Source organism: Epinephelus fuscoguttatus, linkage group LG2 (genome assembly GCF_011397635.1).
Source record: "Epinephelus fuscoguttatus linkage group LG2, E.fuscoguttatus.final_Chr_v1".
Taxonomy (NCBI): domain Eukaryota; kingdom Metazoa; phylum Chordata; class Actinopteri; order Perciformes; family Serranidae; genus Epinephelus; species Epinephelus fuscoguttatus.
In genome coordinates, this window is record NC_064753.1 from 16,606,426 (window position 1) to 16,632,804 (window position 26,379).

A 26,379-nucleotide genomic window follows, 5' to 3' on the forward strand; every position below is an offset into this window, starting at 1 on the left:
AGACTGAGCCAGCCAGCAGTCCTCACTCTTCCCCTACCTGCTGGGGTGGGGCATGACAGCACAGTGCGCAACATCTTAAGGTCCTGTCAATCTCTTCAGTGCCCTGACTGGGGTCAACCTTCTGAAGAGCAGCAGGTTGGCAAGGACAAACATGACCCATTCACAAAGACTCCCCTCAGCCAGACAGACAAAAGGCATGGATAAGATATTAAAAAGGCTCACACAGGGCCGCTGAGTATCAAATGCAGGGATTGCAATGCTCCTGGCACTGTATAAGTATCCAATAAAACAAAAGTATGGGGAGCTAATAAACAAGTAGGGTAAAGAGACTGTGTGTAGACAAATGCACTGAGAGTGGCACTTTGTGAAAAAGTCGATGTTGATGGAAGTTGCTGGGCATTTCGGGAGAGTGTTGAAACCATCTTATCGGAGTTAATAAAAGGAGAGGGTGTTGCTGGCTGACCCATCATCTCTCTTCTCATCAGTGTGGTCTCCAGTCTCACAGCAGTGGCTAGAGGAGTGGGACCTGGCTCCAAGATTGTGTTTAGATAATGGCCATCTCCAATCATAGATAATCTGGCCCCATCTTTTCTTCACAGACACAGCGGCAGACAAGGTCAGGGGGAAAAAGATTCCTGGCGAGGCGAGGAGGAGATAGGGATGGGGCGGCTCTGAGATGATTTACTGCTGAGATTCACTCAGCTGCCTCCATCACCCTCCGTTAACTTTCTCATCCTGTCGTCTCTTCCCCTCTCGCTCTTTTTATCTTCCATCTCTCGCTCCCTCGCATTCCTCCATGGGCCTTGTACTGAATCCCCACCTCTCTCACTATCACTTGCTTCATCTCTCCCTTTGCACTGCAGTACCAATGAGACAGAGAGAGGAAGAATGGGAAAGAAAAGAAACAATATATACAGAGAGAGCAAGAGATGTCTACTTTCCCTCATGTTTGTCCCTTTTGGATTGAAGCAAATTTTTTTGGTTTCAAGTGGAGATATACTGTAGCGTGTCTGTTCCTGCTCAGACCACAGAGCGAATAGGCAGAGGACCCATGCCTTCGATTGTGTCGCTGTATCTCTGAATTTAAATCACGGTTTGATAGAATTGGGCAGAAAAAAAAGAATGGTGTTAAGCGCATCAGATAAATGCGGACTTTGTGGGGAAGAGGTCGGCTGACTCAAGGAACAGAAATAGATTTAAGGACTGTGAAGCGCCCCTCCTATGCTCCATTCTTTCTTGATAATCCAAGGAAAAAATAAAATAAGACATGAGTCACTGTAATAGACAGCCAGAGAATCAGCTCTGTGATCCACAATGGCAGCCGAGCGGCAGGATTGTGCGCCCTCCCTCCACCCCCAGTCATTTTCTGAGCTCTGGTTTTACTTCCACTCCTGACACTCCCATATCCCCAGAGAAAAGACGTCTCTCAGGGACACCGTGAACAAAAGAGGGGCTACTGGAGTCTCCAAATGGAGTAATGGGCCCTAATGCCTGCACAGGCACGTAATCGAGACCCCTGCACAAGTTCCCATGACAGATAATTGCTGATGTCTTGGTTGTGATAAATGTGACTCCATTCTAGAGGTACAAATGTCCTGGTGCAGCCCTGGGTTTGACAATCTGGAGGCCCCACTGGGATTGGTGAACCTGACTGCTCCTCAGCCTTACACAGATGAATCCCTTGCTACTTTCTCTCCTTTAGTCAGCCCTAGCTGGGCTGTCTATTTTCCTTTAACCACAGGCCTTCATAGTAAATCTCATTTCATTGTCAGCCGCGACTGTGGTTTACTTCCCTGGCCTGTCTGCTGACTTCCTGTTGCCATTAACGCTCAATATCTCTGTTGGGGCCTGTCTGCTTGGTCTTATTTCATTCTGTGCTGTGTCCTATCCTGTCCTCCCATATAGAAAGTTCATCTGACAGACTAGCAGGGGCTGTGCCAGCCTAAGAGCTCTCTGTATTTCATTCACACTGCCTGTTCATCTCCCTTTTCTTTCTGCTGAAAAAAAGGGTAGTAATTGATATTGGGGCCCATCCATCCTCCCCTCTTAAGTCCAGAGATCCAATTTATCTTGGTGAGAATGCCGATTGGCTCTCGCCCAGACCTTGTCGGTCAGACTTTGCCTGTTTTTAGATGGCCGTTAATTAAAGTGCCGCCATGACAAAAATAAGATCTACACGGGGGTGTGTGTGGCAATAGAAATGGGCCATCTGATTCACACTTGACCACATAAATCAGCGAAGTGGCTCAGTCTAATCTGACCTAGGCAGTCTAAATCACCACTCTGAAATGCAAGCACAGGGCAGACACAGACCGGTCCAATTAGATCCAATTCCACCCATGTAAATCTTTAACAGGCTTAATCTGCATTAACCTCAGCGATGTTAGTCACAAATGGCTTCAGAATGATCTAGTCAATCACCATGTCAGTCAGACTAAAGATGGAGGGTGGAGGCTGCGCAAGGGAATCAGTGCAATGTCAAAGCACGATTGCACATTTAAATGTCATGACGCATGCTTTGAACATGCAGGTTTGCTTTTTAAAGAAGAATATTCTTTAAGCAAGTGATCTCACACATTGACTACGTTTACATGCACATATGACAATATTCTGTATTTGATATGGGTCATGTCAACAGCATATTCCGTTTAGATATTCTGAATCAGGCCTTATGCCGAATGTAATATTTCCAGGTAAGATGTGGGATATCCTGATGTTATTCGGGTTTTAGGACCATTCTTTGAACATGTGTGCAGCACATTCGGAATACGCATCTGAATTGGGGTCTTTACCACAGTTTGCAACGCGCAGCCTCTTGCCTGGTTGGCTCTGTGCATTGTCATGGATGCATTGTACACAAACCAACTAGCCAAAAGTTTGCAAGGATGGTGTTAAGATGCATGCCCCTGAAAAACCCCACATTTCTGGTCGGAAAAAGAAAAACACCTACTTTTAAACATTCTGAAAGACTTGAATATCAACAGGTTTTTGGATATGAGCAAATTTTGCAATGCTGACCTTTTCAAGAAGATGCTTGGAAGTGTGAAAGAGGCAGGCTGTGTTCACGCAGTTGAACAAGTTTGCCACTGGTAGGAAACTTGATGCAAAGAAAGAAAATGGCACAAGCGGCTCCAGCTTCTCTACTATTCCGTATTTTGATGTGATAAACTTAAGGTCAGGGCATGTTAATCAGAGTATGCATAGCTGCATGTAAATGGGAATATAAGTGAAATATTCAATTGCAATAGCCATGTAAACAGCTCAGTAGGAATATTGTCTTTTTTGGAGTAAGGGCTGAAAGAAGAATATATATAGACATGTACACGTAGTCTTTGAATCACACTAAATCTGACTTTGGTAACTGATGGGTCTTCAATCTACCATCTAATCTATACATTTATAGTGAGTATTGTACATATGTATGTTGTTTTTATAGAAGTGAAACAGGGTCTGTATATAACCGTCAATTAGTTGCGCTCTCCGTCTTCTAGACATAAACAGATACTGTGCATACCACAAAAAGCTTCCAAACTCCTTAAATAATGATACTGTGTGTCCCACTCTGGAAGACTTATGCTGCCTCTTCCCTTTATTCAGTGACTAATAAATTAATACATTCAGTCAAATTGATACTGTATCACTCCTAAGTAGTAGCTCTGTGGTGTTTCTGTAAGTTTGTGTGTTTGTGCCCGCCTGTGTATGTCTGGGGTGTATTCCACTGCCTCTTCTCTGTACGCAGACTTTACTATCACTCTATGGAGATCAAGGGATGGAGATCCTCCACTCCCCATTCTTTCCCTCTCTTTTATTTGTCTCTCTCTTTCTCTCCATGTCTCGCTGTCTTGTCTTTGAACCGCTCCCAGTGACTGTGAACCTGAGACAGCCCCTCTGCTGGCACAGATGGGAAGTCAATAGAAGCAAGTGACCTATATTACGGGCTACTCTACTAACTCCCAGTGTGTCTCAAGTGAGAGCAGAATATTAAGGATTGCGTGTGCGCTGTTCCAGTGTATTTGTGCGTTTGTGTGTGTTTTTTAAGGGGGGTGTGCAACGGAGACCAGGAGAAGGTTAATTACCTCCTCGTCCTTCGCTGTCGGCTGGCTTCACCTGGATGGGCCGGTTCATCTGGAGAGAGAGAGAGAGAGAGAAAGAGAGGGAGGGAAGAGAAGGGAAATCCCAGGTTAGCATGAAATGATAGGAGCAACGGCTTCAATATGTGAAGTGGGTGAGAACAAGTGAAATGTGGCAGTGTTCCTGGCATTAATGTCCTGAGTTTGTCCTGCTCTGTGAGCTAAACGCAAAAATCAAACAGTGGCGATGCCGTAAAAGAGATAAATCTGTGCAGTGCTCCATGCCAACGTGTTTAATTAATCCAGGGCACTGCCTCTAGAGATGCCTGAATTCCCCTCACAGTTCAGCAGAATTAGCACTTTTCAATGACGGAGCCACACTGGGTGTCAGATGGCACTTGGAGATTAATGCCATTACATCAGCCACTCCCAGCCCCACAGGGAGAGGTCCTTTCAGGCTGGCCCTTGCTCTTCCTGTCCCCTCCTGGCTCCAGACTCCCAGTCACCAGCTATATCCTGCTCATCCCTGACCCTCAGCAATCCCTCTTTCTCTGCCTCCATCCCTTCCTGCTCTCTTTCCTCTCTACCCACAAGGCCTTTTGTGACTCACAACCAATATGCCACTGGTCTGGACAGCCAACCCCACCCTGCCCCAGCCTGCTCCTCCTGGAAGCCATTGAGAGCCACCGAACAGCGTAGCTGTGAAACAGCTTGTGAAAGGTTAACAGTAGGGAATCGATAAACAACCTTTGAAGATCCATTTTATAGTGAGGTGAAAGCAAAACGTCGCCAAGCTAACATAAAAAAAACCCTTTTAAAAACTGCACGCCGTGAATAAAAACTCCCCTGGCTCTTTTTGCTCCCCTGTCTGTGGTTTCATTTTTTTCTCACTCCCTGGAGTTTGAATATGAAAACAGAAAAACACTCGATCTTGTGCCGTCTCTGAAACAGGAATAATATCCCCTCTTTCCTTTGTGAAAAGGGTGGGTGTTAAGAGCCACCCTCGAAGACCCTTGCTTATTGAGGCTACCCACGCATGTCATATTTGGCATTGTGTTTTATATTTGGCGTGGTGTTTTTTTCTGGCTTCAGTCAGCAGTGGGCCTATCTTTCTAACTAGGCCATGCAGACAGGTCCAACATGTGAGTGCCAGTGAATGGCACACGGTACTGCCCCCTCAGATCAGTCAGCTAGGGCAGCACAGTGGGTGTTGGGCCCTCAGGCAACGCAGCACTTGACAGCAGTTGACCACGGCCAAATATAGACCTAAGACTTTGGACATGTATAGACAAGCATATACATGGTGACACCCCTGGGGACATAATGTACTTGCCGAGCAATATGCTGTGACACTAGAACAAAGCTTAGGGAGATGACGGTCGCATCACAAAGACAGGCGAATGAAGTCACACACACAGAGACTGAGATGGAGTCACACTCATACAAATGAACTTCCCCACATGCAGATGTTCAGTAAGTGCAGAGTGTAATTTCCCTTGCTAATATGTGAGGAAAAGAGGTAAAGAGGTAAATATACATCATCTACTCTTGTTTTTTGAAAGTGAACAACACTGATAGTTGTTTGACTTTGTGTATGTCATCATTAAATTTTCTTATATTCTCAAGTTTGTTTAAGCTACAGCCATTATGTGTCAGGGGCTGACTTACTGAGGCTCTGGGAGTCCTGTTGGTTTGTGTTTAGGGCTGAAGGGTTCCTTACCATCATTATTATCATCCTTGTATGGCCTTAAACAACCAGACAGGGACACTATCATTCTCTCTGGCTGGATAGCAGCCATCAATATTCCCCTTAATATGTTTACATGTGAGTCTGAGGTGAAGTGCAGGTAGGGTAAAGCACTGATGTATGTGGGTATGGAGTAGAGAGAATTAAGGTCAGTTGGATCAGTTAGTTAAGGTGGGTTCTGTGTATATATCGCAAGTGTGTGTGTGTGTGAGTGTGAGAGTGTCTTGACAGCAGCTGAGGTTGGGGGCAGAATTTGTCTCACATAAGAGGTTTAGAGTAGCCTGAAGTCCCAAGATCCCTGTCCAGTGATCAGTCAGCTTCCAGGTCTTAAACGGCAGCGATTGGTCAGGAGGCTTCATTAGTAGCCCCTGAGCCACTGTAGCAACAAGAGTCATTAGACAACCCAAAAGTACACTTGGGGTTGCTAGGCAACCAAGCGGAGGTGGCCGGCAGGCAGGCAAAGCAAGCTGGCCGTTGGTCTGTGGGCTGTTAGCCAACCAATTGGCACTCCTTTCTTTCCTCTTTTTTCTCTTCTTCTTTTTTTCTTTACTTGGTCCAAGGAGGTCATAGTGAGAGAGGAGGGAAAAAAAAGATTTCTCAACTCCCACCTTCCAGCATGTCCCACTTTCATGTCCCTTTTTAGTGACTGTGACAATGAGTTTTCAGAGCGAGTCTGCTGCAACGTCTGCTCCAGCTTCCTGCCAAATTATGGAGTTCAGCTAGATGCCAAACTATGGAGTTGTGAGTAGCGCTCACATGCATATGGCAGCAGTTAAGATGTCTGCTTCTTTGAGCTACTTTTAGTGTCCTCTACATACATTTTTTTGTGCAAATAGAGAGAATGTTTCTCATGCATGCGCTTACTGCACAGAAATCTTGAAGTTCACTTTACTTTTATCCTTTCTCTCTCTCCCTCTCTCTCTCTCTGTCACACTCACACACGGAGGCACAAAAAGTCTAGGGGCTCAATAACAGCAGGTGGCTTAGGTGACATTTTAATCCCTTATTACTGAGTGCAGGATTAGCCAACAGATCAAGGCAGAGTTAATTATATGAATTCATCAGAGGCTGGGCGAAGAGGCAGCCTGCTTTCCCCTAGGGCCAGGACCCACCCCCACACCCACCACCCACCCTTTGCCTACTCACACACACATACACACACACATTAAGAAAGAGGACAAGTGACATTCTGTCTGTCTGAGAAGCTAGCTGCTTCCTTATTAGCATTGCAGCGGCAGAAAGCTAAGATAACGCATACAGTGGAGCCTCCAGAGATGCTGTAAGACAAATGACATCAACTACCTTCCCGTTGGGCCCTGCAAAATGAACTGCATAGACATTGGAGAGGAGGACTACAGGGTTTTTCATCCTATAGACGTGTGGCTGCCGAGGCTGAAAGGTGTTCAACACCCCCCCCCCCCCCCCCCGTCTTGCTTTATCTTTGTCTCTCTCTGCCCCTTTGGCCTCCAAAACCAATATGCTTCCCACCACAGCCCCTTAATGGGTTGATCAATGCTGACAAATAGGCAGCTCATGCTGTCTTGCCTGGGAACTCACAGCTCTGTGCCTGTGTGCTGCTGCACTTAGAGAGGCCATCTCTCTTTTTCCTCATCTCTCCCTTTTTCTGTCTTTCTCTTTCTTTTCACTCACTTTTCTCCCTCTCCATATTTCCCCCTCCTTCATGCTCTATTTCCTTTATGTCTATACATTCATTTTTTTTCTTTGCTCTAATCTCTAGAGGCAAATCTATATTTTTCATTCTGTTATGATGAATAAAAGTCCACTGAAGTCACGGAGGGGTAGGAAACCAACAGTGTGAAAGAGAGGAACTTGCTTACATTTTCCAGTAAAGGACTTTGTGTAAGTTTCAGAGTATGTGTGTGTGTGTGTGTGTGCGCGCATGCATGCATTTCAGTCATCTATCTTGCTAGTCTGTCTGATTGATAACAGTGCAGTGGAGAGAAAGAGAGACAAGGACACCGCTGGCCTTTGACCGTGTTTGACCATGCTTTGTGAATACCACTGCTCACAGAACAAGCAAGGAGAAATGCTATCAACCAGAAACTCTAAATACAGAAAAATGTTCTTCCTGAATCACGAGAAAGGTGTGTGCACTTGTACTCTTCATACACTGTCAGGTTTCTTTAGCTGTCACTCTTTTCTTTTTTAGTTGACTAGCAATATCCAGTGTGAAGATGGACTTTTTAGTGATCCAAAGTTCAATTGGACAGATCCTGATTTTCAAATTTGAATCTATGTATTTGCTGTCACCTTGAATCTCATCTACTAAACAACACTGGAACAGTTAGTACTTCTCAATTTCTTCTCAACACCCTAATCACCTATATGATCACTTAATATTTATGTTGTAATAATTTGTCATCAGACAGAACGAACCAACAGAGACACACAAATAATTATGATGTAGAATGAGCACTGGGCTGAACCCACAAAAATCCCTTTAAGTGCTGCTTGTGCAATTAAAAGACAAGTCACTCAGAAAAAGACAGTGAGCTAAATGCACACGATATAAAATGAAATATATTTCCAAACAGTGGTTTAACAAAGCTGTAATGAAAATCATCTTTGCCATGTTGGGCCGTATCTTATCGACACATTTATAACAGTCTGCAAAGTTTTGTGTCTCGCGCACACGATGCACAATGAAGGCACATCCTGGCGCACCTGCTATTTTTGTTCCTCAGTGAGCATCCACGCTCGACAGGCATGTTGGGTGAAGTGGGATATTAATAGGAGGGTGTGGTGATGAATCATTACCCTCTCAGCCAGTCACATTACTCATCTCATAACTTTTAAACAGTTGTGCCAATCACAGTGGCACATGACGAATAAGGCTCACCAAATGAAAGGAAGAGTGTAGACTAATTTGTTTAAACAGAAAAATATGCTTGTCCAGGAGGTGCAAAGTGACAAAGGGACATATACACAGCATGTCTCCACAAATTGGGTGCCATAGGCTGGTGATGAAGTTCTCTACGATGAATTTACATTTGTGGAGATGCAGTTTTTCAGTCTTAATTCATGCAGTTTTATTGTGAAAGACCGTTTGTGCAGTGTAACAATGCAGCACAGTAAAACTAGAAGAAAACTAAAATAAAAGTAAGAAAAATAAAGTAAAGAAAGTGTCACATTGCCATTCTGGTTCCATTTAGTTTAGTTTGTACTGGGAAATTAATAAAGTTAGACTTACTTAGTTTTGGCTGCATCTACATGCAACAACAAAGTCACTACTGCCAAAACTGTGATTGAGCAATACTCTGTTTGAGCCCTGCATAAACTCACAATTCCCCCAAATAATCCTGTTTACATGACTTTCCCCAGAGAATTGTGGAAATGATTTTTTTCCCTTCCAAAACAAATAACTTGTTTCCTGAATTGCCACTCTCAAATTTAACTGAAACAGTTACGCTACAGATTGAGGTCTGCTGCAATTTGAAATGCATTGAAACACAGAATACAGTGTCATGCAGACAAGACCAAGTTATTGTTTTTCAGGACACAAATAAGTCACTAATCAAGTCCCAAGTTAAGACTGACAAGTCCCAAGTCCTGAAGTTTGAGTTTTGAGTCCTAAACAAGTCATAATGTGCTCTTTCTCAAGTTTGTTTGAAGTGCCTCCATCTCCTTCACATTTTACATACTCCAGTTGTTATTTTGGTGACCACCCCACAGTTTTGTGTGCAAACAGAATTATCTTTGGTGTCATTTTTTCTGGCACTCAATAACGTAATATTAGTTCTTCATGGTTCCCTCCTGCAACTTGACAGGATGCCAGATTGGTTCAGACAAAGTGGAGGCTCTGGAGGATTAAGCATTGAATTGCTGGGAGTGTATAGCATTAATGAAATGAATTGATTCGTGTCACACTTTTTAAATTGCAAACTTTTTAATCTTTGGGCTAGGGGACAGGTATCAAGTATTTTCAAGCCAAAGAGCTCAAGTCCAAGTCAAGTCACAAATCATTGGTGTTAAAGTCCAGTTTTTTGATTGTGTCAAGTCAAGTCAAGTCTAAAGTCATCACATTTGTGACTTAAGTCAGACTCAAGTCCAAGTTGTGTCACTCAAGCCCACACCTCTGGCACCACCTTCACAAGACCCTTTGAAAGGGAGGCACTGCTACATGCTGCTACTGCCTGAAAATTCATGCCATTAAGGACTTTTCTAATGTAGTGAAAATAATGAACTTGCAACAATCTTAAGATTTTTCATGAAAGCTAATCTAGCTGGACACACTGTGACCTTTTCACAGCAAATTGTTACAAACAAATACACAATAGAAAAAATAATAATGGTACTGTGTATTAATTTCTCTTTGCTCACATTTTATTTCTGCTCCTTTCTTTTAATCTCACACATCAGATACCGTTTAGTTTTCAAGTCATCAGGTACCATTCTCTTGATAAGCCCTCCATTGTTTGATGCCTCTCATTATCATTCTGCAGTTTTGCCGTCAGTGAATTTATTGGAGCTGTTGATGCCATTTACAGCCTTTTAAGCTCAATTAAAGATGTTTAATGCAGACTGACTTTTCTTAAAGAGCCAACAAAGAGCTGGTAGCGGTGGCTGAGACCGAGAAGCCTCAATCCAAAAGCAGATTTAAGGATGCCAAGGTCCCTGACCTATAAAGTCACTGTAAATGCCTCTGTCATTATTACCAGTGCCTTGGAGGTTTAGGAAATTCAGAGAATTCTGCTGCTTCAGTGAGTGGAATTGGCATTTCTGTCAATACTCACTTTACAGTGTCATGGTAAGGTTGTAGTTGATTTACCTTTTTTTTTTTTCATATTTGTCATTTGTGTCGGAAAAGATATTTTTTCCTCGCACCAGCCCAAATGAAAGGAAAACAGTACATGTAAACAGAGACCAACATTCCTTGATAAAATGACCCTCCTCCAGATTGGATCTGTTATATATTGAGGATCCATTCAGGTAATACAGCACAAAAAAACCCAGCATCTTGAAATACAACTATCTCACTGTAGGCCCATCTCACCGGCAAGCGAGCGCCCATATCCTGCACAGCCTGTACTGTACCAGCCCAAATTACTCCTTCTATCACCCATCGCTCACACGTCAGGACATCCTTCCCCTCATTTCTGTGTGGAAGAGAAACAGGGCCGGCACAGCGGGAATGAGTCTTTCTCTCAAATTGGTGTGCGAGTTCACAGCAGCCTCCCTGTGAGGCCAGTGAGTCAGGAGAGGTTGGGCCTGCTCTGCGTGTTGGAGGAGATGGGTTAGAGCCGGAGTGATCACACACTGCCTGTCTCCCTCGAAAACACATGAAGGAGGGCTGTGTCTGCCTCACTGTGAAGAAGAGGGAGAAGGGGCGCTGACAGCTCAGCAGAGGGTGGCTGGCGGTGAAATGCGGCCTATTTTTAGCTCTGAGCCCGAGCTCCTATTTAAAGACTAGGTACTGGGGGTCGGTTAAGAAAGGGGGAGGGGGTGGCAATAGCAAAGAAAACAAAGTGTTGCTTGTAACCAGCTAACAGTTTTCCCTGGTGTGATGCTTCAGCGTCATAAGGGAGCATCTCTGTGTTTGTGTTTCTTCTCTGTAATCTCTGTCCCGCTCTCCATAATTACCTGGCAATTGATTCCCCCTGGAGCGGGATTTTGGCTTTTAATTTATCTCTATGAATCCAATATTGGCTCTTTGGTCCTCTGAGAGGCCCAGTTGGGCATCTGAACCAGTCTGCACCACCCCACACTGCTTGGTCCAGTCCAACCCAATCCAGTCTTAGGGACTGTAGCCCAGTCTATGTTCAGAAAAGTCCTTTTCTCCCTTCCTATTTTTATTTATACTCCACTGGTGCCCAGCAGGCCTCCTCTCGAGGTGGGACAGAGGCGGACAGAGACAGAAAGTGGATGAGAAATCGAGCCATCATGTTATCCTCTGCTCCATAAAGCCTCTGTTCTTCCTCTGACTGTAGATGGATTGCTGTGTAGATCACTGCAACCAATGGCCAGTGCACTATATTACATTTATTGCCCCCTTTTTTTCCCTCCCTATCTCCCTCCCTCCTCTTCCCGTGGATGTGAGTGGGGGGGTGGAAAGAAGGACAGGGGGAGTTGGGGTAGAGGTGCATCAGGGGGAAGAGGGGGGTGACGATTCGACACAGTGAGACAAGACTAACAAATTAGTCAAAGTGACAGGGAGTTTTATGAGGTCTGCTCTTGTGAGGCGACTGCTGCTCTCTCCTCCCTCTCTCCCCGTCTCTCTTTCTCTGGGCCACAGGGACACCATGCCGGGACGTGTGTATATGTGTGTGTGTGTGTGTGTGTGTGTGTGTGTGTGTGTGTGTGTGTGTGTGTGTGGTACATATTTGTGCATTTGAAAAGGAGAAGAGCGGCGTAAGTGGCGGAATAAGGAAGGAGAAAGGAGCAGCGAGGAAGTGTAAGGTAGAGAAAGAGAGAAGGGGGAAGTAATGGATATAAGAGGCTCAGGGATTAGGGAGAAAGAAGGCAGAGGTTTAGCTTTGCTCTGACGTCTGCTTTTCATTTTGCATGTCATGGTATAACAGCCACTCTTACACATTTAGTTGTCTTTAGTCATATTGACGGGGGAGGAGAAGTATTTATGATGTGATTATTTCACTTCCATGCTAACGGGCAGAGGCTGTAATCTACAAGTACCTGGATGTCTCATGTGTATCTGTATATTAATTGCTCTAAATTGCAAGCATTTAACCAACCTGGACCTCTGGGAAGTAGTTTTTAAATGGCATGTATGTTGAGCTGTTTTATGCACGGAGAGATTAAGTGGAACTCCGTCTATGTCAGGAGACAGGGAACATGTATGTGTATGTATATGAGATCTGCGCAAAAACAAAGCAGTTCAAGTTGATAATAGTGTACACATGCTGCTGCAAATGCATACGCCCAAACGCAGAAGGTTAAATGCCCAGACTCGAGCACTGCACACAAACAACAAAAAAAGCCAGAGCAGGAATCGCAACAATAACCCGGTGCCTCCCCAGGAGCATCTATCACTCTGCAAGGCCACAGTACAAATGTTTCTGAGCCGGGCCGGGAAAACAGCTAAAGTGGCTCACGGTATAAAGAGGAGTGGGAGAATAATAATAAGTGGAAGGTAATGACACACCATGCATCTGTCAGATTTATGAGTGTATATCCTGCTCTGCTCCTCTCATATACCTGCCGGTGCCGGGCCTGCGCTCCAGCCCCGTACACACCACAGTGCTGATGAGAGGAGTCAGCGGTGAGCAATCACGGGGCACAGAGCGAAGGGGAGAATGGAGCTGGACTCGTTCTGCTATGGGCAATGACAACATCCAACAATTGAGCACTAAAGGCCCAGAGGACACTAACACACACAAACACACACATCAAAACAGCCTGCAAAAATGCACAGAATCACAGACAGGCGTGTGACAAACAGGCAGCCAGGATGGGGCTCAGAGGAAACAGCCTGCGATACATAGATTTAAATATATAGATATACAAAGCTATATATTTATTTAATTACCATTATGCTTCAAAACAGATGGCAGCAGTGTACAGTGTTAACTAAACTGCTAATTCTGTTCTTGGAAGATGCAACAGTGCTTCCGATTCAATTATGCCCTTTTTTTTTTTCCATCAGGCTACATGTTCTGCCTCACTTTTACTTTTGCTTCTGTTCTCTACCAGTGTGCTCTAAGAGGTAGCATCACACCACGGAGGAGAACCAAAACACTGCAATGTAAACAATGCAAATTTTATAATGTTTTATGAAACAGGCAGGAAATGCATTTTCAAAGTGTTTGTTTGGCCTTTAGGATACACATAATCAACCCAGTTTGGGTGAGAAGTGTTAAATGTAAACAAAGCTATATTTGTTTACAATGGAAATTCCACAGAGTTTGTCTCATGTAGCCAAAGGCTGATGAGTGGTTCTTAAACAGCATATTGTTTATAAAAAGTTTATCTGGGGTCAGATTCAAACGTTTGCGGCTGTTTTTGTTATAGATATCGAGAATAGATATCTTTGTCTGTCCAAGGTGGGTTTCACATTTGGTGATGACACATCATTGCCAGGGGCTGGATGAGTTTAAGACACTAATAAAAAAGAAATGCATTGTGGCAATACATTGTAAGAATGTACAAAGCGAAATATCTTGATTAACTAGCTAGCCCCAATCATCTAGCTTATTACCATAAACACACTTACACATTCACAGAAATGCAGTGGCAGCCCGCTGACAGTAAGTAATGTATGACGAGGGTCGTGCAGTGTGTATACACACACACACACACACACACACACATACATTTCAGACTCAACAAAGCACACACACTCAAAAACAAGACAGTATGATCACACGCTTGCTCAATACATACATTCACACACACAGATAAACACATACCTAACTACACAAAGCTGTATGCCGGTACATTAGCCAACCTGCGCCTCAGATCTGATCAGATCAGATCAACCCTGTATGATCTTAACAGAATTCCCAGCAAAAAGTGCCTTAGAGTAAATGTACAAGCATTACACACGTGTCAGACACACATTGCATAGGTAGTGTTGGGTTAATAATGTAGACATGCTTGTGTGTTTACCTCAGAGAGGATGTCACCAGCTATCTCTTTTGTAGCAGGTGCGTGTGCAAATAGCCTTAAAATAGCAGAACCAGGTGGTACTCCATGTAAAGCTAGTCAAACAGGTGCCATAATTAGAGGTTATTAAAATAAAAAATAAAAAAGAGCAGAAATCCTCAAGAGCAGAAAGAAATCTCCGATGAGCATGCACCCGTTTGTGCACCCTTTTTTCCACAGACAAAGGTACTTTTGGTCAGTGCCAGTGGCCAGAGTGGGATGCACTTTGCTTAAAAATAAAATATGTAATATTTTTTTATTTCTATAATGACAATATTTGCCTATTCTTGTTTGTATTTGTGTTTTTTTGCACAAAGAACACAAATTACACAAATAAAGTTTGAGATAACAGCGTTTTGTTTGTTTTGTGTTGCATTTTAGCTTTGACACTCATTTTCCCATAAATATGATTAGGTTGTTTTTGGAGAAGATTTTTGTCTTTGCTGTTTTTCCTATAGCCACTGATTAGGTCTTAGTTCTAGATATCTCCAGGGGACCAAAACATTTTACGTGTTTGGCTATTGATTCTATTAGGCTTAAGATAAAATCTCATGCCATACTCACACGCACGCGCACATGCACACACACACACGCACACACACACGCACACACACACACACACACAGGCTGCTGATAATATGAAGTGCTCATTACATGCACGTCATGCACATGACAACACGCAGAAAGGAGCAATGGATTCATAAACACACACTCACCGGCTGCTGATAGTAATGGAAGGCCCGAGAATGAAGATGCTCATCAAACAAACACCATCATAGTTAAATGGTCTCATAAATACACACAGCCGAACAAACACAGGAATAAAATAATAATAATGGAACAGAAGATGCATTGTCGTAATGAGCAATAGAGGACTGTTATTACACAAACAAATGCAAGCATGTGGATAACCAAGCACATGGAGTCATACCCTCTAATGCATACTTTCTCAGTTGCAAGCAAATGCACAGACACACACACACACACACACACACACACACACACTCACAAATGCCGGCAAACTTGTGCAGAGATTCCTTCAGACGCTAGCACACACAGCACAGCACACACAGCCCTGCAAGTGTGTTCCAAGACGCCGTTAGCACAGAAGGCTGTTTGTGAAAATGATCACATCAATCGAAGTGATAGATAAAAGACTGGGAGCAATTGATAAAGTGCCACAATTATTTGGAAGATGAATGGCTGAATTTGCTTTTGAAATTGGACTGGATCTCAGTGCAATGGAACAGAACTCATCATCATCAATGAGCCTGCCATTAGATTGCTTTCTGTCACAGCCCAATATCAGCCCGGACAATTGGATCCATCTGCCGAATGGGATCAAATAGACCTACTCACACAACGTCAGAGGTGATGTATAGTGACCATGTGTAAAACATATTACATTGCAAATGCACAATACATCATTGTGTACGTTTTTGTGTGTGCTTGAGTATAACGCTTGCCGTCACGGTGTATGAGTATGCTCAATAGAAATGATTTGAGATACATTAAGGGAACACAAGTACGACATGGAGGGAAATGATAGTGCAAGTGCAAGGAGGGGGAAAAAAAACATGATGCTTAAATGCCACAAATGAACCCATCAATTCATATAATGTGCGTGAGACGATTGTAAAGAAAAGGTACAGTGTGAATAGCTCGAGATAGATGTGCAGTTAAAGGCGGGCTTTAACAGTAGGGAGAGGAGGAATCATTTCCTCACATCTTCCAACAACACTAGGATATTTTTCTTTTATTATTATTATTTAAAAGAATATTTGCAAAGTTGCAACTCATAAAACTTGCACTATCGTATCACATAATTTATTTAAGCCTATAAATCCTTTGGCTTTCGCAGTTATACGCCTCATAATGATGCATTGGTTAACACGGCCTGAATATTTGAGCCACATAAAAATGGTAATAGATTAAACCAGGGGAGTGCATGGAGCTGCAGTGTGTATGTGTGTGATGTTGTGAGTGTGAGCGGAGCTATCAGTAAAGAAGTATTACTGCAGCTTACACAGGCCTTAGCAAACAGAAGGGAGCATCAGAATGCACTGTATCTTCCTCTGCATACACATGCACAAAGCAACAGAAGAGGGACAAACGCAGCAGGGGGTTGGAGGGAAACACACTAAGTAATGTATTGTGCTGGGAGAGAGGTGACAGGGGTCTTACGATTCAGAGGAAGCGTGTAAATGGGCTTCTATTAAGGGAGAGGAAGGCTGAATGATTGTTTATGGCCACAGATCTGCCCAGAGAAAACATCTTTGCACCTAAAATTAGTTATTTACCTTTTTCTGCCTTTAGAGTCTGCCATCTACTACATCTTATTCCCATGCACCATAAATCACACACACACATCTGCTTCAGCCTGTAAATCTGTCAGGGAGGATGACACTGTAGTTTTGTCTTTGCTGTATTCTTTTCAATATGTTTCCTATGTGCTCTGACACAGTCGTATTATCTCCTCACTCTTCAGTACTCTCTGTTCACATACTGTGTGTCCTTTATTTTGTTCCATAATGACCTAATTGCAAAGAAATTAGATTCTGTTGTGTTGTATGCTTTTGTATTTTGTTCTGTTGTGTTATAGTCTAGTGTCTGGGGTAGTCAAGGTGAATGCTGACTATCATTGTCTAAAACAGTGACAGGCAAAACTTAACTGGAGTGTAATTAAAGTTTTCCAAATGTAGACACACATTCATACAGATGTCTACACTGTACCTTTTTCTACCCACATTTGCAATAAAATGAGCTTCTCTGCTCATCTGTGGGGGAGTATGTGTACACTGCATCCTGATACACCCTTCACCATCCCATCTTTTTTTAAACTCTCATTGTCTCTGTCAAACTCAAGCACACAATAATCCCCCCCCCCAGCACACACACACACACAGGGAGACATGTATGCATGCGCACATGCACTCAGAGCCCCACACACACACAGGTACACACGTCGTTCCAGCGCGGTCAGTGTCTGGGGGAGCTCTGCGGGGACCTGTGCTGTCAGAGAGCAGACCACAGAGTGTCCCTGGTCCCTGCTCCACCTGCTGTGACAGCTAATTAGGCCTGGCCACAAAGGCTGGCCTGTCTGGGTGCTGGAGTGGGTGTCGTGGCATGGCATGGCAGGGCATGGCATGGGATGGCATGGGGATAACGTGGTCAGCTGATGAGGTGCCCTGCCATGTTGTCCGGGGACACGCTTAACCCGGGAACACCCACGACCGCAGTGGTGTGTTCTCGTCTTCGTTAGGCTCCCCTTCAGTCATTAATTACGCTCACGCACTTCTATTAGTCCTCCATTTAGGCTAATCAACAAGCAGGGCCCTCCGCTGACATCATTAGCTCTCATAACAAGCAGCAGCATTTGGGGAGGGGCCCTTCAGAGTCGTTTGTGAACATTAACCCTTCCTCAGCAGTAATGAGCCACCCTTATCTTGTGGTGCACCTCAGGGTCTTTTGTCCTTCTCCTCTTGTCCAACGCCCCCCCCCCCCCCAGCACGTTCTTCTTGCAGCGCTGTTATTAGGAGACAGCAGCAGCTAGCGCCAAAGCCGCGGTCGCTCCAGGCAGACAAGGAAGCTTAAATAGCATGGCAGGAAGTTAACACTGCAAGGGGGGCGATGTATTTTTGGGAGGGTTGGGGATCAAAGGCGCTGAGGAAATGGGATGAGACAGGGCAGTCTAAGCCCTTTGGGTGCGTGTGTTTCTTTGAGTGTGTGTGACTCATATTAGATATGAGGAAAGGGAAGAAACACAGGTTGGAGATGGTGACAGGGAGCTCAGCCACTTGCCTGGACCAGCAGGGAGCATGGGAAGGGAGAGCTGCCCCCTGAGCGACTGCACAACCTCCTGGGGTTTGAGCTGCTGTTTGGGCGCAAAATTAAACACACTCACACACACGCACACGCACACACGCACACGCACACAAACTCACAGACTGAGCTCAGATTTGCCAGTTGTCCTCAAGGAATAAACATGCCAAACTTAAAAGTGTGCATTATCACTTTTTGATTGTCACACTCACACCAACACACACCTGGTCCTAACTTTCATGCTGCTGCACACATATGTGACCCTTGTATCATAAATAGAAATGTTTGTGTGCACATATGTACGTGTCTGTGACATGTACATGTCTGTGCACACATTTGCTTCTACACAACTGTGGGGTAGCTGGTACTAGTCACCCTCCACATATAGTAGTGCCACCTGTGTCACACAGATTCACACCTGAACGCACATCAAACTTGTGTTAACATCTGAATGTATATATGTGTGTAATTAACGCCACCTCCCACACAGATTTGCGTTAACCCTTATGTGTCTCATGTCTGATAAGTCATGCAAGAGTCACAAATGTGTGCATGTGTGAAAGGTGGAAGAAATCTGCACCTCGGATGTGTTTGTGACGTTGACTGTTATGAGGCAGAAGTATCCACGTCGTAGGCACAATTTAGCTTCCATACAGAAACACTGTTCACACAGTGTGTCCCTTTTGCTTGCTGCAGCTGCATCACATTGTCTAATACATTGTTTGCAGTAACTAGCTTGTATAAAAGCTGGGAACAGCATTGCTCTGTGTGGCAATTTGGATGTTGTGGTCAAAGTTCTAACTTTCCAGATCATCACACACATTCAAAACCACAGGCAGCCGTATCAAGATTTTTTTTTGTTTTTAATGCGAGTCGTGTGGGCGAGTTGTTGGCCAGGCAGAGCCAAATAAAGACACCGATGCATATGCATCATGGGCACAGAAGCGGGAAGCAAGACAAACTGTTCTGTACTATATGTGCTTGGCAAGCAGCTTTCATTAGAATGAATGAGGCACCATGCTTGCATAGCTCATTCATTGTTTAATACATCCATGGTAACTAATCACCTGTGGAGTATAGCTGGGAGCAAAGAACTTAGCAATCGTAGCCAGCTTTAAGGACCAAAGACCACGTTCAATAATGTACCAGATGAGAGCCGTGGACCACAATAAAGTAAGCAGAATGTACAACAAAGTCAGAGAGACTGTCATTAGGCTCATGTGTGCGGCTTCTAGTTGACTCTGAAGGCACAATCCTAGCCAATTACTGCATCCCCAAACTTGTGCTCAGGGCAATGTGTAGCCCTCTCTGTTCTTTACTTATTAATCCCTGCCAGGCCTGGTGTATGGTGTCCTGATTGGCTGTTCATGGTAAAAAATTCATGTCATCTCATTGTCTTCCACTGTCTCGCTCACCTCCCTTGTAACCATTGCTGACCAGTAACTGAATTTTCCTGACTTCTAAGCTGTAATTTAGAAGGGTATGCATGCGCCGCTGCTCTCTGTGGGCTATTGAGGCAGAACCGTGAAAAACAAGGCTTTAAAGTTGTCTGTGAATAATGTAGCCGTGTTGCTGAATGCTATGTGACACATAAGCTGCGGTGCAACTTTGAAGTGCAAGACATTTTAAAGATGTTGGTAATGGCAAAAGCAGAACTTTTCCTCCTACAACCAGAATGCTCTCAGAGTAAACACACAAACTGCAGGGCAATTTTCAGAAAAAGAAACTGTGGTGGACTGTGGTGTGCAATACTAAAATATCTTAACACACCTATGTTTGTTTGTTTGCTTTTTTGATTCATTTGTTGGTTCATTTTGCTCATTTGCAAACCCACAACAAACAAGCATATGCACACATTCAATCATGCATACACACATGTAATTTGTGTCAAGAGAGGTTTGGTATGAAAAGGGTTAACACCCTATTTTCTAGCTCTTATCGGCACTTGTAAAAGGATAAGGAGAGGAAAAGTGAGAGATAGAGGGAGGGGGGGAGCGAGAAAATGCCATTTGGGGGGAGAGCCAAGTGGGTCTGCTAAACGAGTGGATTCTTATGCAAATACATGCTAATTTATGCGCACAAGGCAGTGGCAGCGCCCGAGGCTGCTTTGATTGGCAGTTGCAGGTCTGTGTGTGCTGAGGAGGGACGCTTGGCTCCGGGTGTTTCTGTAAAGTTGGGCACGGCTGCCTCTCCATGTTCTACATGCTCTGGATCCACCGACTGCACACGTCTGTAGCCTAGCCTCTCCACCGGACTAGTCCCAGCAACCAACAGGGCTCCCATCCAAAAAACTCTCCACACACCAAGAGCTCAGCTCAGCCAGCTTCAATTCCTCCATGGCTGGAAGCAGCCAGGGCATCATTATAAAATCAATGCCCCAGCTTCATCTTTGCCTGGCTCTGTGTGTGTGTGTATGTGTGTGTGTGTGTGTGTGTGTGTGTGCGTGTGTGAGCAGGAGGGGTAGCGTTCTGGGCTTGTTTGTGTTGATTCTAGGGGGTGTTTGTGAGTGGCAGAACAGCAGAGGCGCCGATGCAATGCTCTCCACGCTCACTAATGGGCTGACAGAGAGGCTCTAGGTCAGGGCCTCCCATTACTTCAGGAGGCAAACTGGCTAAATGAATAGGAACCTGCACCTAGCTACCACCCAGAGGAAATGTAAATGCCATTTGTTTCTGTGGCAAGGTGTTGTCATGCAGAGCAGTGGTACATCTTGATAATGTAAACATAAATTCCTGAATACGGTGATGCCAGAGTAATTGGGTGGCTGTTATTTATCATTTTTTTGGCAGTTTTTTTGTATTTGCAAGGCAGGAGGAAGAAAAACAAATTTAGCCGGGCGAGGATGAAGCCATTACTCTGTCTATTACTCATTCACACAGGCCCCCAGGCCAATAGAAAAACACTTGGAAATCACCAACATAAAATAGAATATGTTCCCTAAAATATAGTGCATTTTACGCTACCTCATAAATATACTCTGCCATGATGAGGTTTCTTGGAATGAAACAATGGAGGCATTTTTTTCCCCGACCATTCCTCTGCAATAATATATATGTATTGTAGTACTCATGCATATGTGTTAGAAACATCTCATTCTAATGTGCAACCACGCTTGTCCCACACATGTACACACACACACATACACACACACACACGCACACACACCACATGTTCGTGTACCCGCATGACCAACAATTCCCGCCTTTCCCCCCCAGCTTTTCACACGTGCCAAAGCAGAATGGGTATTTTTAAGGTCTGCAATTATACTCTCTGCAGTGTGTAGGCAACGAAATTACTCGGTTGGCACCCCCAGCACCCCAATCCCACACTCCCCGCGCACCCTATCTCAGTGGGAAATAAAGCAAAACCATTTAGACAGATCTGGAACAAACACATCCAAACCTTTTGTTTGTCACACCTGGGGACCGCAAATGGATGCTCATCATACAGTAGATTGAAAATTTATGCTTATTTACACCAGCATCCCTCTCTTTCCAAATATTACAGTGATTTTGCCAGCCATGGAGTGGCCCTGTATCTGCCCATGTTGTCCTCACTCAACTAATCTCCCCTCTCCAGCTTTTGATGACACCAGAGACACAATGTGATGCTCCCTCATCACCCGTCACATGTCGCCCGGCGTTGGCTTTTTGAAATGGCACACGCGCCATATGCATATTTCACCCCCCCGCCCTCCCCGCCACTGTAGAAGCAATGAATAATACATCTTTTATTATATTATTGCAAGAGATTTGTAACACTTGAAACAGAATGCAATATGCAGTTTATCTCCATGCATGGCGAACACAAGGTGCTTCCGTAGCGTCTGTCTGTGTCACCAGGCAAGAGGGGAAGAAAAGAGGAGAACAGAGGAAACAAGCTCGTGCTACTCCTGACAGTCCATCAGGTTCCCGGGGCAATTATTCTCCCGGCTGAGGGGTTGGATGCTGAAGCTGGTGATGGCCTTCGTGTGTGTCTACACACTTTAACAAACGATGTGTCATTTTTAACATGTCTCCCTGCTTTGTGCTACTTTTCAGCCCGGCATATGTTAATAGCTGCTCATGTTGGCATATATTTGGTATTAGTGTCAGTGGCCAAAATCCTTGTAAGCTGTTGTGACAGTTCGCCTGTAATAGCCTAGCAGCCGTATCACTCTCCAGCATCTTGTCAATACTCATACATAACAACAAAACATCAGGAGATATTAGACCATAGCAGTGGCTCCAATAACTCCATTAAAAATGCAATATATTATCACTGAAAAAGTTTGTGCGCCGTACTTTTTCAGGCTTTTTGTTCAATCCCCTAACCTTTCAGGACCTGAAAATTATTACATTCATTTCCCATATTCTGCGGACCCGTGTCGAAAATCTGGCATTATTAAAATCCCCCCTTAATCATCAAGCGCCTTTGTTTTGCTGCCGTTACTGTGGTCCATTTTGAAATTTAATTTCCTGAAGTAGAGGGTCGAGAGCTGATGCCATTTTAAATGGAATAATTGAAGTGTGTGTTTTTTTTTTCCTGCATGTGTGAGCAGCGGTGTTTGTCGTCGGCCTGCCTTGTCCTCTTAGAGATGGAAGGGTGAAAGCACGCTGAAGGCCCGCAGAAATCCCTCCAGCCTCTATCGTTTAATTTGACGAGGAGACGTGAGGTGAGCTGGAGGAGGAAATACGTCTCGCTGTTGCTGTATACCACTTGAGAGCTCATTCACTGCCCGGGGCTATTGACCACACCATGTCAGGTTCTATGCTAGAAACGCGTCCCCACACAACACTTAAATTGCATTTGGACCTTGGCTGGGGTGAGCAAATGCCTGGCCAGAAATCAATGGGAGGATACAAGCCTCGGTGGACACGGGAAGGCGTTAGCTTTCATTCCAGCTATTGATGAATGCCAGGTACATTTCATCAAACTACTGTAGCTCAGTGAGTTTTTGTTGACTGTACTCATGCAGAATTTTAGATAGGGTAGTCGATTAGAGAGATATTTATTGTCAGAAAGTTGGGATGTGACTTCAGTGTTTTTTCACTTATATCCAGGAGCTGATAAGCCCACAAATGTCTTGAGGGAGATGGGTTAAATGTTTAAAAAAGAATAAGTAGATGGATAAATAAACATTGTATCCCAGCTTTGCTTCGCTGATCTGTGACTAACTGGATAGCCATTAAGGTTTAAAAATCCCAGAGTGTGAAACAGACTGGAACACATTGAGCTTCGGCTCAGCATAATAGATTTTCATTTCCTTAATCAACTTCCTTATTCATCCTTTTTTTTTTTCCAAGGAATTAATATAGATCAGTGTAAATGGGAGCCAAATACGTGAGTGGCAGCATGTGGGGAGCAGGCTCAGTGGAGGAGAGAGGGCTTTTCTCCTTCACCAGGAGCAGCATCTGTTGCTCCCCTGCTCCAACGCTATTTACAGATAGCTGCCATTATTTACGCCTGATGAGATTCTATCCAATTTGCCAGTCCACACTGTTCACAGAGACACGGACAACACAAGCGCTTAACAAGGAAGTATCACAGCAAGGCTTGTCAGTCCGGCGCATGCGGTTTCCGATTCAGCGCTGGCCGAAACAAATACTAAAACCATTTGTTGCTATGGAACAAACACAAAAGAGTGATTAATATTTGTTTTTGTGAAGGCACATGGTGGTGCAAACACACACTTTTGCCCTTACACACACACTTGCAGGTTAGGATAAGTTAAATAGCAATTTCAATTTCTAATATTAGTGGCTATACCAAAAACATACACCCTGAATTACCCACTGCTTAGTCACTGTCAGCATTCTGGAGAGGCCGGCAAACCGAGGCGCCCCAGTAAAGAGACAATATGTATACTGAGATAAGGATTACACAAAGCTCTTAGGATAAAATTCGCTCCTCACCATGTAACAGCCCCCCTTCACAGAGCCACCAGAGCCACATATTATGTACACCTCTGCCTAAATACTGTGCCTAAACCTCAGATGAATCCTTGGGAAGTTTGATGTGCAAGCTTTCAGCTCTAGGCTAGGTGGGCGAGTGTTATTTTTCAAGTGAAATAATGCACTGTGAATATTATGTGTGAGTGACTTTTTTGTGGATTTTGGAAATCATATTCTCTCTCCGACTTCAGGGACTTCACAGAAAGGGGATTTATTTATGTCTGTGTGTGTGTGTGTGTGTGTGTGTGTGTGTGTGTGTGTGTGTGTGTGAGACGGTGTGCAAAAAGACAAGAACCAAGAAAGAAATGACAAAAAAAAAACTGCAAAAAGAGGAAGTGACAACGAAACAAAAGAACAAGAGAAGACCAAGACAGAGAAGGAGAAAGTGACAAAGGCAACGATAATAAAATGAGGCGACGGAGAGAAAGAGAGGAATAAAAAAAAAACCCGAAGCATGTCGAAAGTAAAATAATAGAGGAAAGGAGAGGGAAAAAAAGGAGGGAAGGGAGGACACACAGTACGAGACAGAGAGTGAAACTTTAAAGGGGATTGGCTGCGGCAATAAAAACGATTTCTCTATGATTGCAGTTCTCTTTGCAAATAACATATAGTGTCAGTTTTAGTCTGCTCCAAGCGTCAGATGGATGTTTTTCTCCACATAAGGACAATTCAGATGCCAGAAGAAGAAGAAAAAAAATATACTAAATTGTCAACTGTAAAGAAATAAGTTGACTTTTCAAACACTCTAAACTGTCATGTGTCAACCCATCAGACTGCAAGGAGATTAAAACAAAACAAATATTTGGCTTTTAAAGGTAGAGATTCGGGTGCGTGTTGCCGCACTGTCAACCATCAGTATTGCCTGAAGAGATGTCAACAAAATCTTCCTCTAAGATTACACCTACAGTGCCCCCACAACTTTTTCAGTTGCTAATAAAGTTGCGCTTTGTAACATCTAGACTTTGCTGTGACTAGCTGAGAAAACACAAGTCTGTGACTGCTCCTTCAGCACAAACTCACCATTACTAAAAGGGAAAGATGACTGCCAATGATCCTATGTGTTCACACAACTAATTGATTCCTCCAGATTGAAGAACACACACAGAGGAAAAGAAAAATGTACAGATTCCCCCCACTTTGCTATTCAAAGAAGACAAAAGAGAAAGAAAAGTTCTATGAAGTTGTGACATTTTCCTTTCCTTTTATTCCTCCTCTTCCCAGATGCCTGTCACTGTCCGCTGTCTACTGTTCACGTCACTGCAATAGGAACAAAACACACACACTACACATCCCTCCCCTTTTTGCCAGAGGATAACCCTGTGATGTTATACCCTTGCAGGGTGCAGCATCTATAAGCTCCTTTTTTGTCTATTGAAGAAAAGCGTTCCACTCCGGTAGATTACGGTCAGGGGCGATTAAGATCTTTGCCTCACTGAAGCAGGGAAAAGGGAAAAAGGGGGACGTGCTCTGTGTAACCTAAAAAAAGAAGACAGAGAAGATAAAACAGATGAAATCCTTCCTTCACTTCAGAGCCCCAGGCTGCTCAGTGGGCGTGGCGATCCCGATGCATGAGCAGCATCATTGGCTTCTCTCTCTTTGAATGACTCTGTCTTTCTCCTTGCCTCTTTTTTTTTGTTACTCTCCCCCCGACCGAATCTCCTTGTCTCTTTTCTCACCTTCCTTCTTTAAAAAAAAAAAAAAAAAAAAAGGAAAAAAAGATAAAAGGTCCCTTGTGTGTCTGTCCTTCACTCTGATCATTCTACAGTCAGAATATTATCAGTGAACAGTGGCATCAGATGTTGCATTTCATGATGCTGGATGCTTGACTTTTTCTGGAGATCTAACATGAACTCAGTCTGTTGTTGCACTTGTTAAAGTCAGTCTGGGTAAGTGGATGAGCAATATCCCTAAAATGTCTGTTTGAAATGTTCCTTGTCTTTCTCTCAACCACAGAAGTAGACATAAAGAATCAGAAACTCGTACAGTTTAAAGGCCCAATCAGTGATCGTTGACTACGTGTTACATATGTTTTCATGTTGATGGTGGTTTATTTATATTAAAGTCCACCTACAGACATGGTTTATAGTAAGTAAAAAAATATGTAATATCTACTGTTTCTCCCTCATTGACAAATTCTGACTCTGGCCTCTACTCCGCCCATTATCGCTGCTTGTAAAAAGTGTCACTT

At 43.9% G+C, this 26,379-nt stretch overlaps 1 protein-coding gene across 8 annotated transcripts in view; it reads right to left on the minus strand.

Annotated features, from left to right (window-relative positions):
- celf6 (CUGBP Elav-like family member 6) overlaps positions 1-26,379 on the minus strand; it is a 151,663-nt gene that overhangs the window by 45,492 nt on the left and 79,792 nt on the right. For all 8 annotated transcript variants that reach the window (XM_049565999.1, XM_049566026.1, XM_049566021.1 and 5 more), the window contains exon 3: positions 4,077-4,125. In XM_049565999.1, the coding sequence (XP_049421956.1) occupies positions 4,077-4,125 (49 nt within the window). The remainder of the gene's footprint in view (positions 1-4,076; positions 4,126-26,379) is intronic.